The following is a 12062-nucleotide window of genomic DNA, read 5'->3' as shown; positions in this document are numbered from 1 at the left end:
TGTCCCCCTCCCTCCTCTATACAGTTCCCTGGTGTTTAGCGGTCCTCCCTCCCCATAAAGTTCCCTGGTGTCTAGTGCCCCCCTCCCTCACCAATACAGTTCCATGGTGTTTAGTGCTTTCCTCCATCTCCCCCAAATGGCTTCCCTTGTGTTGTAGGGCTTTACCCAAATATAGCTTCCCTGATGGTCTAAAGATAATGCAAAGTGGGGAAACCACTTGGGGGTCCAAAATATAATGACTCTGAGGGCCAGATTTGGCCCACGGGCCGTAGTTTGACAATATGATCTACATTTACCGAGAGCTCTGCACTTGCCAGCACTTATTGGTTTGGGTCTTCTAAGGGCCCTTTTCCACGAGCAGTTGATAAGCAGTGGACTTTCGAGCTCTCACAACTGCTCAGTAACTGCTCACTGCTGCTTGGTAACTGCTCACTGAGCACACAGTTCAGCCGCCTGTTGAAAAGGGCCCTAAGTGTGATTGTTTTTAGGGATGTGTGCTTTCCTTGGTGAAGGGTCTTTCTGCTATTCTGCATTGCTGATTGATTTTACTTTTTATCATGCATAACTTAGCTTCCTGGACACGATTTCAAAGTAAAACTGTTAAAAAAAAAAGTAAAAAGTAAAAAAAAAAGAAGAAGTCAGATACTTACCTTTTGATGGGGAAGGCTCTGGATCCTAAAAAGGCTTCCCTTTCCTCTCTCGGGGTCCTGGTTCCAGCGCTGTCCAAACCCCCCCCCCCCCCTTCCCTCGTTCATATTTGCCACCTCTGGGAACTCTCTTAAGCCATTTGGGAGCACTAGTGTCCCTGAGCGCTCAGGACAGCAAATTTGAATGGGGTGAAAGCGCTAGAACCAGGACACCGAGGGAGGAACAGGAAGGTAGGATCCGGACCTTCCCTCTCCAGAGTTAACTCCAGTATCAGACTTTTCATTTTTGACTACACATTTGCTTTAACCTAAGTAGAGCTCATTTTTGTAGTAAGGCTTATATTTCAAGGATCCTTAAAATTCCTAACAAAATCATGCTAGGGTTTATTTCTAGGGTAGGTCTCAATTTCAGGGAAACAGGGTAGGAGAAGCAATTGTTCTAATTTATCTGGCAGTATGGAAAGTTGATCCTTTTACTCATCCTCCACTATGAATCACTGAACCACAAGAAACAGAAGAGGTTAAACAGCTGAGCCATCTGAAGGTCTGACATAGCGAGGCTGTGATGGCGGCGTGCGTAATGCACAAGGTGTCAGGCAATCAGCATGTGGGATTTACACCATAATTACTATCACGTTTAATATTTCGGGGAAACAGTCAAATAAATGATTAAGCCCCATGAAGTAATCGTGCAGGTTTGGTTGCGACCCGGGCTCCTCTGCCTGCGTCCGTGCGGCGGCGTTCCAAGATGTTATATGTTCGCAAGCGCAAATGAGTTTTCAAAGGCCTCTCCAACATTCCAAAACACAACGAAAACAAAGATCAAAGCTGGTGTACGGCTACAGCAGTAACAAGCTTATTTTTCTCTCTGTCACATATGTTTGTGATTGATGTGCAAGGCGAGCGCCAGGCCCACATTAAAACACGTGGCAGGGCGGTAGAAATATACACAGCTTCAGCAATATGGGTTATATCTCGTGCGGCCCGGAGTGGGGGCCTGGCAATTAAGGTTAACCCTTACCCACCAGGCCCAGTTTTGAACAAAGTGATCCCAATGGACGATTTTCTTCTCGCGTCTATAAAAAGAAGACTTAAGTGCTGGTGAAATCTGGTATTTCCTCTGGGAATCGATTTGATTCTTTTTGTGGTCAGACTTAAGGCTGCCAGGCACTTCAAACAACAGCAGAGCGGGGGTCTGTCTGTTTCCTAAGAGACCGTGGAACGTGGTGATCCCAACAGCGCAGAGGGGCCCCCAATAATTGACGTTTCCAAGAAAAATGGAAAACCTCAGTTTAAGAGGGATTTAAAACCAGATTATTCACGTATAAATATTTATATGGCAAGAGTACCTTATTTTTTCTTTCTCAAAAGGATGTGAAAAATCAATACCGAAACATACTTAAAGAGGAACTGTAGTGAAAGAAACCATCGAATAACACTGCTTATTTTATACAATATTCATTTATAGAGTATTTAGTCAGTTTGTAAAATCTTTCCTCTCCCTGATTTACATTCTGAAATGCATCACTGGTGGTGGGATGATTCCTGGTGGTTGAGACACCAACCGCCAAGGTTCTGCAATAAGAGAGACCAGGAGCCCAATGGTGCAGTACCGTCAGGTAAAATTGGTATGAGTAAGATAGTAAGATATACTCACAAGGGTGGGTTGCACTCCCGCAACCACCGACAGAGCTTACGGGAAATTAACTGTTCCCGTTCGGTATCCCAAATGCGTTTGGCAGGTGCCGGCCGGTCGCTCTCCCTAGGTATTTGGACACGTGGTGTACCATATACTACCCTGAAGAGGCGCCCACAGCTGTGATTGCTACAGACTTAGGCACTTTATCAACCTGAGGAAGTGGGACAGTACCCGTGAAACGCATTGTCTTTTTTGTGCATCATTAAAAACGTTTACTCATATGGTTGTGCGTTTATGGAGGTAAGACTGAATTACCTTATGATTTAAGATCATTATATTCTGGGCACTTTCAACAAGTTTTCTTAGTTATCACTGGTGGTGACATCTTTAGTTCTGCCAGGTGATCTGCACGGAATGTTCGTTACTGAGAGTTCTATGCACAGAGGGAGAAACTGGTTGCTTGTCAGTCGGAAAAAGCGGTTATTTCCCACAATGCAATGAGGTTCACGGACAGCAAACCGTCAGGGCCATGGTTATGACATCACACTGTGGGAGGGGTTTCACCACAATATTAGCCATACAGATGTCCCTAATGATCTATTTGAGAAAAGGTAATGATTTCTCATGGGAAAGGGGGTATCAGCTACTGATTGGGATGAAGTTCAATCCTTTGTTACACAGTTCCACTTTCAGTTATTGATTTTGGTCCCCATTTCAGTCATAAGGCAGCAGCAGCAGGGGTGTATGTTTATAAAATGTTCAGTAAACCAGGTAAAACTTTTACTCATTCACCTATATTGCTTGCCTGTCTCACCTCTAAAAACCTGATCCTCCTGTGCTCAAGTCCCCTCTATTTTTTTCTGGAACTAAGCTTTTCAAATAGTTTTTTTTTAAAGCATAAGGGATTAGAACTGGTTTAGTATTACTATATTTGCCCTGTGTCTCAACCTGTGATAAATTCGCATAACTGAACATCACTGGAGAGGCGGAGCCACATTCAATCTACAGCAATATTTCAATATAGAAATTATTTCTGATGCTGAAACCAGGAGAATTACCATCAAATTGGGTATACGGAACTATTTACTGCATTCTACAATATATCATTAGAGTGCCTCTTTATGGGCACATTAGTGTAAAGCTTTTTGAGTAAACGTGTGGAAAGGCTAGGTTTGGTTTTGATGTCAGGGTTAGGAAAGTGCTTTGGTTTAGTTTAGGTTTATCAATAATTTGCGAGACAGGTTAGAATTAGGTACTGCTTTAAGTCATAGATGAAAATTTGGGGTTAGAGTTACTGATCTAGACCGAGATTATTAAGGCTAGGAGGCAGTAAAGTCTGCAATTTTGAACGTGATTCTACGAGTGATCAAGATATGGCTCTGTAGCCATTGAGGCAATTTTACAAACACTTTGTGATCGCAATGCTGCAAGTGGAACCACCCCCCATAGTTCTCATTGTTGCAGTACTTTGCCAAACACCAGCGGAATAAGCGGCAAAAGTGTTGCTAATTAGTCCCAGGCCTTACTCCTAGCATTGCCTAGTCAAATTAAATGTGTTCTAGTAGGTCTAGGTCTAATAGTAGTTAATGATTTGAGGTGTGTAGTGGTAGTTAACTACTGGGAGAGTAGGTGGATAGAACTACTGACAGACTATAAGGAGAGGTTAGCGTTGGGCACAGAAAAGGGTTATGGGATACTTTACAGGACACTGGAAAACATCTGAAAATCTTCACTAAAATCCCATAAAACTGACTTCAATGGCAAATTACTGTGGCGCTGTATCTTCCAAATGGCATTTCCTTTCTATAGCCAATCAGCAGGATGCAATAACTTGGACAACCCAAAGTTCATCTCAAAACCTTTTTGAGCCTTCTGCCATGCTGCCCCTATCCTTTGGAACATCCTGCCACACCCAATCAAGTCAGCTCCATCCCTGGAGGCATTTAAGTTCAAACTGAAAAGCCACCAGTTTTCTTATGTAACATAGTGCACCCCACAACCATGTAGTATTCTGAGACATACTGTGTATATGTACTTTGAGTCCTATGTGAGAAAAATGCTTTACAGAAGTTGCTATGTATTGTAGTAACTATACTTAAGCAGCTTCAAGAGCTCACAAAACAACCCCCTCCATAGTGTCTTGATTGTCATACACATACGCCATGTCACAATCTGAAAAGCATTACACTATTGGCCAAAACATTATTTATATCCCCTCCATTGCCTAATCACTCTGCACAACTCCAAAAACATGGGGCTATCAGAGCTTCTGGGAATTCAACATCCAGGCCGATCAGAGTTGGCATCATTCAAGCTCATCTTATTTTTTGCCATAAGCAATATACCCAGTACTATACATCCTGCTTTGAGATTGCAGCTGTTGTGAGGAAATAAGAATTTAAAGGGCACCTAACTGAAGCAAGAGAGATAAGGAGGTTGCCATATTTTTTTTTCCTTTAAGCAATACCAGTTTCCTGGCTATCCTGCCTCAAATAATTTTAGCCATAACCCCTGAACAAGCATACAGCAGATGAGGCGTTTGACATTATTGTCAGATCTGAAAGATTAGATTCATGCTTGTTTCTGGCATTATTCAGACACTACTGCATCCTAATAGGCCTGCAGGACTGCAAGGCAACTGGTATTGTATAAAAGGAAATAAATATGGCAGCTTCCATATATTTCTCACTTCAGTTGTCTTTTAAAGAGGAACCGTAACAACATATAGTAGATTGCAGTACATTATCGAGGATACCTACTTTTTACATCAAATAGCCTGGTTTCAACATTAAAAACACTTCTTATAGCTATATATTGCAGTATAATTGTATGTAATTCCCCTCTCCCCCCCTCTAAGGCTTAGCCTAGGCTGTTTATTGTGCAAGTTTCGCCTCCAGAGTATTCTGGGAGACCAGAGATCTTTTCTACAGGCCTTAGAACTCCCAATAAACAAACATTCCGTACAGATGGGCAAACACTGACTAAATCATCTATAAATTAATAGCTAAGAATGATCACATATGTTGCAGCATAAAACATGTACTATGTTTTCAGCAAATGCATCTATGGCTTAAATGAGCCTTCTGCACAGCCCAGGGATACTCGGTTACGCCTTTGAGAAATATTAGCCGGCAGCTAAAATGGATTATTTTAATGAAAGAGGTATAATCATGTGCTATCAGCTATTTCCTGACTATAATCCTGCCAAATCTGACAAGTCACAGGCACCCCCATCATCATCATGAACCAATTAATGTACATCTATACCTTCACGGGCAACTGAAAGGAAGTGACCCGAATCATAAGGTGATGGTTAATGCCCTCATAAACTGCTGCTGCACAAGTAGCTGCTATACGAATGAGGCGTGGAAATACTGTAATACCAAATCTAGCACAGCCTTGTTTCATAAACTGTGCCAACAGTAAGGAAGACTATTATTCATAAATGTACAACACGCACATCTTAGATCAGGATTTTCTTCTTCAAATATATGTAATATGTGTAAAAAAAAAATAAAAAAATATTAATCCATAACAATGTAACCTGTTATTCTATATTGTTAAAGGATACCTTAGCACTTAAAATATAAAAAAAAAATGATGCCTACTGTGTGTGCGGAGTTGGGCAGATACTGCAACTCCCATGCCCAGCGTCACCCTCTGTTTTACAGTAATTAGCCTTGTTCTTTACTTCTTGGACTGCATGGTTGGTGCACTCTAACCCAGACATACTACACTGCGCATGTGCAGTATGTCTGCTTGGGGTGGAGCTTGCACGCATAGCTGGGTACGTAATGTGATAGAAGTACGCGTGTACAAGACATGGGGTCACTGGGGAGCACAGTCACAAGGCACCAAAGCAGACCTACTGAGCATGTGTAGCTTAGTATGTCCAGGTTAGTAGAAACGAAACGCTGATAAGGACGTGCCCGCGGAGACGAGCGGGGATCGATCCGCGGGGACGAGCCGGCATCGAGCCACTGGCTCGATACCGGCGCATAAACGAACCGTCTATGCCCAGCATTAGAGAGAAATAGAGGCATTTATAAAAGCATGATGTAGAACATTGTGCTGTGTCTCCCACAAGGCCAGAGAGCGGTATCAGCTCGAATTTACCAACATCCAGGTGGCAGTGGGATAAACATCAAGTATTTTCATATTTCCTAAAGGTAAACAATGGCCAGGGAACAGAAAACAATGTTCTCCTAAGAACAAGGAGACAGGTCACTGGAAAGGGGTGCACAGTAAAGACTGTGCTGGTCACTCTATCACATGGTCTTGCCAGCATATGGCAGGCTGAGGAGATGACAGACAGCGGACTCCACCCACTGGGGGTGAAGTCCAGGGTTAACTCTTGACTGGCTGTTTATAAACAACAGACGGTCTAGGTGCTTCCAGTTTCCACTTTCACTTCAACTTCTGTTTATATTTCTAACTCACAGTATCTGTCAGATGTATATAGGCCTAAGTGCAACGTAGCATAGATGTTCGTAAGATAAAGCCTGGGTACTATTCACAAAGAATGGACCAAGAGCCTGCAACGCTTAAGAGGACTTACTACAGACCGATTGCTTTGCTGAGGTAACGGACATGTAACGAAGATAAGATTGCTACTGAACCCACCTGTATATTACTTTGAAGATTTCTAAGCAGTTCTATCTCCTGAGCGGTTGCTGTGATTAGTGTCAAGTTATCACACGTTCTGTGATATGGTGCCGAACAAAGGTGTAGTGTTGTTGCCCATAGCAACCAACAAATATTTATTACACCAGGCATAAGACCTTGCATATCATCTAGCAATTACCTTTTTCCTCTTCTTCATTTTCCTCTTATCTTTCTGTTTCTGAAGGTACTTTTCCCACGGAGTTAGCTTATCTTTGCCTTCTAGTTTGTTTCTAACCATTTGTTCAGCACTTTCCTTCAGACCTGGAGAAAGAGTAGAATGCAAATATGAATATTGAGTTATCGCATACAAGTGCTATTCTTTGGTTACAAACACTGCCAGCTGCTGGTCACAAACCCCACTGTAATCAGAATGCAGCTTTATCGCTGTATGCAATGGGGTTTACATACTAAGAGCAAAATAAGATGGACAGTTAAATTCACACTTGGCAATACAATCAACCAACCGTGAACAAGACCCCATTTTTTTTTAGTTCCTTTGCATATGATTGGACGTTTGATGTGATCACAGTGCAGCTTTTTATGCTTTCCATGCCTGCTTTACCAAATCAAGCCAGGTCTGCCAAGGGGAATTTACTCTAAGATATGCGAAGGGTGGGGATATGGAGCAGTGTTCACATCAAACACTCAACTTGGAGAAAGGTTCCTTATATTTAAATCTATGCGTAATGTGAACACAGCTGACAGCTGAACATCACTGATCTTCTTTAGTAAAATTCTAACAATGAGTTAGAACAAGCAAGCAGTTCAAAGATCCAAATAACTTCACTGGTTTTATGCAGTCAGCGATTTACTATTGGCTGCAGGGCCGAATTTTTCCTGCCGCTGGGAAAGTGTGCCCCATTCTGGCAGGCTAGGCAAAGTATGCAGAGTGGGCGGCATGGAGCTTTTATAGTTACCTGTCCAGACGGCTGGATCGGCAGCTTCTTCCTCCACCGTGGCGGCAAAGTCTTCTGGGTTTCCGATCACATGATATATCATGTGATCGGGATCCATGGGACCATGTCAGCGTTACAGCGCTACCTGGTGGTGGAAGAGGGGTAATGGAAGAGTTTTTTCCATCACCCCTCTTTCACCACTGGGTGGCACTGTAATGCTGACATGGTCTCCTGGACCCCATCACGTCATATCATGTGATCGGGACCCAGAAGACCTGTCGGAAGTTCAGAGTCGGGAGAGGAGGCAGAGAAGAAACCGCCTGGAACAGGGAAATATTTAACTGCTTCTTGCCACCCGCTCATTCGGCTGCACTAGGCAGCCAAATGAGATTTGTTGGTAGAAGTTTAGACTGTAGAGACACAGCAGTCTTCAAATTACAAAACAGACATTTTATTAACAAAGATTTAAAATTGCCTTTAAGTACACCTTGGTGTAGAGAAAAAGTTTTTAAATAAAGTTACAGACACGTCCAAGAGAAAACTCGGCTGAGGCGGCCGATAATGACTGCCACTGCAGAGAATCTAGCATGCCTTGTACTTTTGTATGAGGCTTATAACACAAACTGAATTACACAGAAGTACACATTAACAATAGTTAAAGCAAACAGGAAGTGGCCTAAAACAAAAACTTAAAGTTTACCTGAGATGGCGTGTGTGGACCAATTTATACTTACCCGGAGCTTTCTCCTGCCCCATGAGCTTCCTGGAGTTCTTCGCCGCCATCCCCTACATTCTCTTCAAATTGTTCCTGGTAGACTGGTCAGTCACGAGCATGGTGTTTTTGCGCATGTGTGGCTCGGCCACGCTCCCGTCCCCTGGAGCGTTCGGCACCTGCACAGTACTACTGCTCCTGGGGACGGGAGCAAGACAGGGGTGAGCGCGTGGCCAAGCATGCACAGAAACGCCGTGACTGAATGTGACTGACTAGTCTATCAGGAATGATTGAAAGAGAACGGAAGGGCCGGGGATGAGGGACTCCAGGCAGCTCATGGAGCTGGAGGAAGCACCGGGTAATGATATATTTGGACCACACACGCCATCTCAGGCTTCCTCTAAGATACTCAACTAAGAAGAGGGAACTAAGAAGAGGGAAGGCTATGGATCCCATAGAGCCTTCCTGGTCTTTTCTTTGTCCCTCGTTTCCCTGCTGGCCCTCTTTCAAAACCAGTGCCTTAGGGAGTCCTCGGAAGACTTCAGAAGCACTCATCTACCCGAGTGCTTCCCAATATGTGCATATCTGTACTGCGCACGAGCGAGTGCAGACTCACGCCTGCATAGTACGGATCCGCTAGTCTTTGGAAGTACTTAGGGACACAAGTACTTCCGAAGGCTGCTAGAGAATAGTGTGGCTGAGGGCCGGTTCAGAAGGACGGCTACCAGCGTCCATACACATAATTTACCCCCGGGATCCACTGCGTCCAGCAATGAGATGACTAGAAGCGTTCATCCTAAAATTTTTACCATCGATTGTGCAAGGGCCGTGATCAATTGAATTTTCTGAGATGCTACATGTAGCTTCTAGCATCGGCTGCATCCACGGTTCTGTATCCTCTAGGGCAGTGTTTCTCAAACCTGTCCTCGTGACTCCTCAACAGTGCATGTTTTGCAGGCAACCTCACGTATGCACAGGTGGGGCAATTAGTGACTCAGCTACATGAAATCCACCTAGCCGAAACACTAATTATGCACAGGTGAGATTGTCTGCAAAACTTGCACCGTTGGGGAGGCAAGATGACAGGTTTGAAAGACACTGCTCTAGGGGCTCAAAACGCAACAGTGGTACACGAGTAAGGATGCCAAACACCTGCCTGCTTGGTAACAGAAAAGAGTTTGGCATCGCCGAAGCGAGCCATCGGCAGTCGCCATGTGAAGCGGCGCTAGACAGAAAATTCAATCTCTACTTATTTAGTAAAGCACAGCTTAAACTGGCAACAAGAAAAAAAATAAACATGTTACAAAAAACAAAATCAGATTTGAAGCACCAGGATGACATTTTGGGCAAACTCCTGACTGGCTGTTGAGGACAACATCCCAATTTTAATAAGTACGAACTTCAGCAAGCACAAAGTTTAAAAAGACCAAAGTCAGGATAATAGAAGCTTTGTCAGCACAGATATGACTCTGTGATTTATTACAGTAATTCTAACCCAAAATATGGTGTGGGTCATTTAATAGGCATATACATTTCCTCGGCATCTGGTATCTTGAAAGGAACAATAAAAAAATGCCATGACATAAATCAGAATTATTTTTGTTATCTGTGTTGCAATATCAGCTTAAATAGCTTTCGAAAACGCTGATGATGGTGTACTTAATTACATGATATTTCGCAATGGCTCATTAAGCATCAGAGCTGGGAACATACTGCACCAAGCAAAGAAAATAAATTATACTTTGATTACCTGTTTGAGACAAGGAAGCTGGATGGAGCCGAGAACTAGATTTAGTGTTAATGATCCACTTCTTACTAATGTTTGGCTCTTTTTCATTCAGCACAAAGTATCAGGTCTGGAGGATAACTGTACACCTCTATGGGCCGTACCATTATAATTGTCTCATAAGTTTTAAACAGTATAGGTAAAGGTAAATCCCTTTGCTCCTAGCTTTTATTTCAGTCTGTGTTCCTGCTAGGAAGATCCCTCCACATTTCAACCAAGGTTCTGCTGCTGGCTAAAACTCCCAATTTATCTCACTTGGACAAACTCATTATGTTTTTAACCACTTGACCACTACAGGTGGTGTTCCCCTATGGACCAGAGCAATTTTCACACTTCAGCGCGCCTCCCATTCATTCCCCAATAACTTTATCACTACTTACTACATCAAAATGATCTATGTCCTGTTTTTTTTACCACCAATTATGCTTTGGGTGGTACTTTTTTGCTAAGAATTAATTTATTCTGAATGCATTTTAAGGGGAATAAGAAGAACAAAACGAATTTTGTATTTTTTTCTCTTTACAAGTGTTTTATTTTGGTAACTATGGAAGGGAGGGGAGGTAAGGTGGTTAATTAATTGGGGATTTATTTGATATAATGTATGTAGGGCGTTTACTTTTTTGCCACTAGATGTCTCCCTAAACCCCCCCCCCCTTCCCACACACTTTATTCCTGTAAGTATTCTGTGTATGCGTTTACTTTCCCTTTTAGGAATGACCAACAGGCACTTTGATAGGTGTACTAACTGGCGGCAACGAGAGCGCATGCGGGAGCACCAAGCGAGCGATCACGGCGAGGTACGTATATCTACGCCCCTGGAGCTAAGGTGAAGTCTCAAGGGCCGTAGATATACTGTACCAGTTTCAATGAGTGGTTAAAATAGCGGTTTAAAAAAAAATATTGCCTTTGGTTCCTCAAAAACCTTGTTTCATTGACAGCACTCTTGCCTTGCAGTGTGAGAGTCTCTGGTTCATATCTCAGCCAGGAAGTTATCTCCCATTTCGATGTTTCCTCTGGGCAATACAGTTTCCTCCCACAACCTAAAAACAGGGTATGCTCATTTATTATCTCCCCTATAAATGAGCCTAAAGACTCGTACACACAATAGAATTTAGCCAAATCTGCTGTTCAAGGCCGTCATGGCCAAGAATCTAGTTGTGATCAAGTGTCCCACAAGTTCGTATAAAGATCTAGCAAGCTACATGTTACAACAGGATTAATCGCCAAGCACATTGTTCCTTTCCTTACCCCACCCACCAGAAGCCACTCTATCATGTACCACACCATCATCCCTCCTCCTCTCTCCATAGAAACCATACACACTACTTATGTGAACCCAAACAAAGTGCTTGTTGCCCAAAGGATCAAGCATCATCCTTATGAGTGGACACCTACTGAAGGTGTGCAACTATGGTGGTGAAATGAGTTTATGACTATGGATGGGATTCGATTGTGAGCACCTCCCAGGGCACACAATTGTCCCAGCAATATCGCAGGAGGTTTTTTACTTTACAGGATGCTCCACGATCCTGTTTTTTGTTCACGTTTCTGTGAGCAATTTTTCATTTTTATTAAGGATTTTTAGTTTTGCGACAAAATACAATATAAAACTACAAACTACATGCGCAATATGTGGGAATTGTTTTTGTTTTCTTTTACCTGGGACCTGGGTGTCCCAGCACAGGATTGGGCTGGCCAAGGAGAACAAGGGAAGTCT

General features: G+C 43.1%; 1 protein-coding gene across 2 annotated transcripts in view; it reads right to left on the bottom strand.

The window, feature by feature from the left end:
* ESF1 (ESF1 nucleolar pre-rRNA processing protein homolog) overlaps positions 1-12062 on the bottom strand; it is a 72014-nt gene that overhangs the window by 23070 nt on the left and 36882 nt on the right. For both annotated transcript variants that reach the window (XM_068232463.1, XM_068232462.1), the window contains exon 10: positions 7091-7212. In XM_068232463.1, the coding sequence (XP_068088564.1) occupies positions 7091-7212 (122 nt within the window). The remainder of the gene's footprint in view (positions 1-7090; positions 7213-12062) is intronic.

Source organism: Hyperolius riggenbachi, chromosome 4, assembly GCF_040937935.1.
Source record: "Hyperolius riggenbachi isolate aHypRig1 chromosome 4, aHypRig1.pri, whole genome shotgun sequence".
Lineage (NCBI taxonomy): Eukaryota > Metazoa > Chordata > Amphibia > Anura > Hyperoliidae > Hyperolius > Hyperolius riggenbachi.
This window is presented reverse-complemented; position numbering and strand designations above follow the sequence as displayed.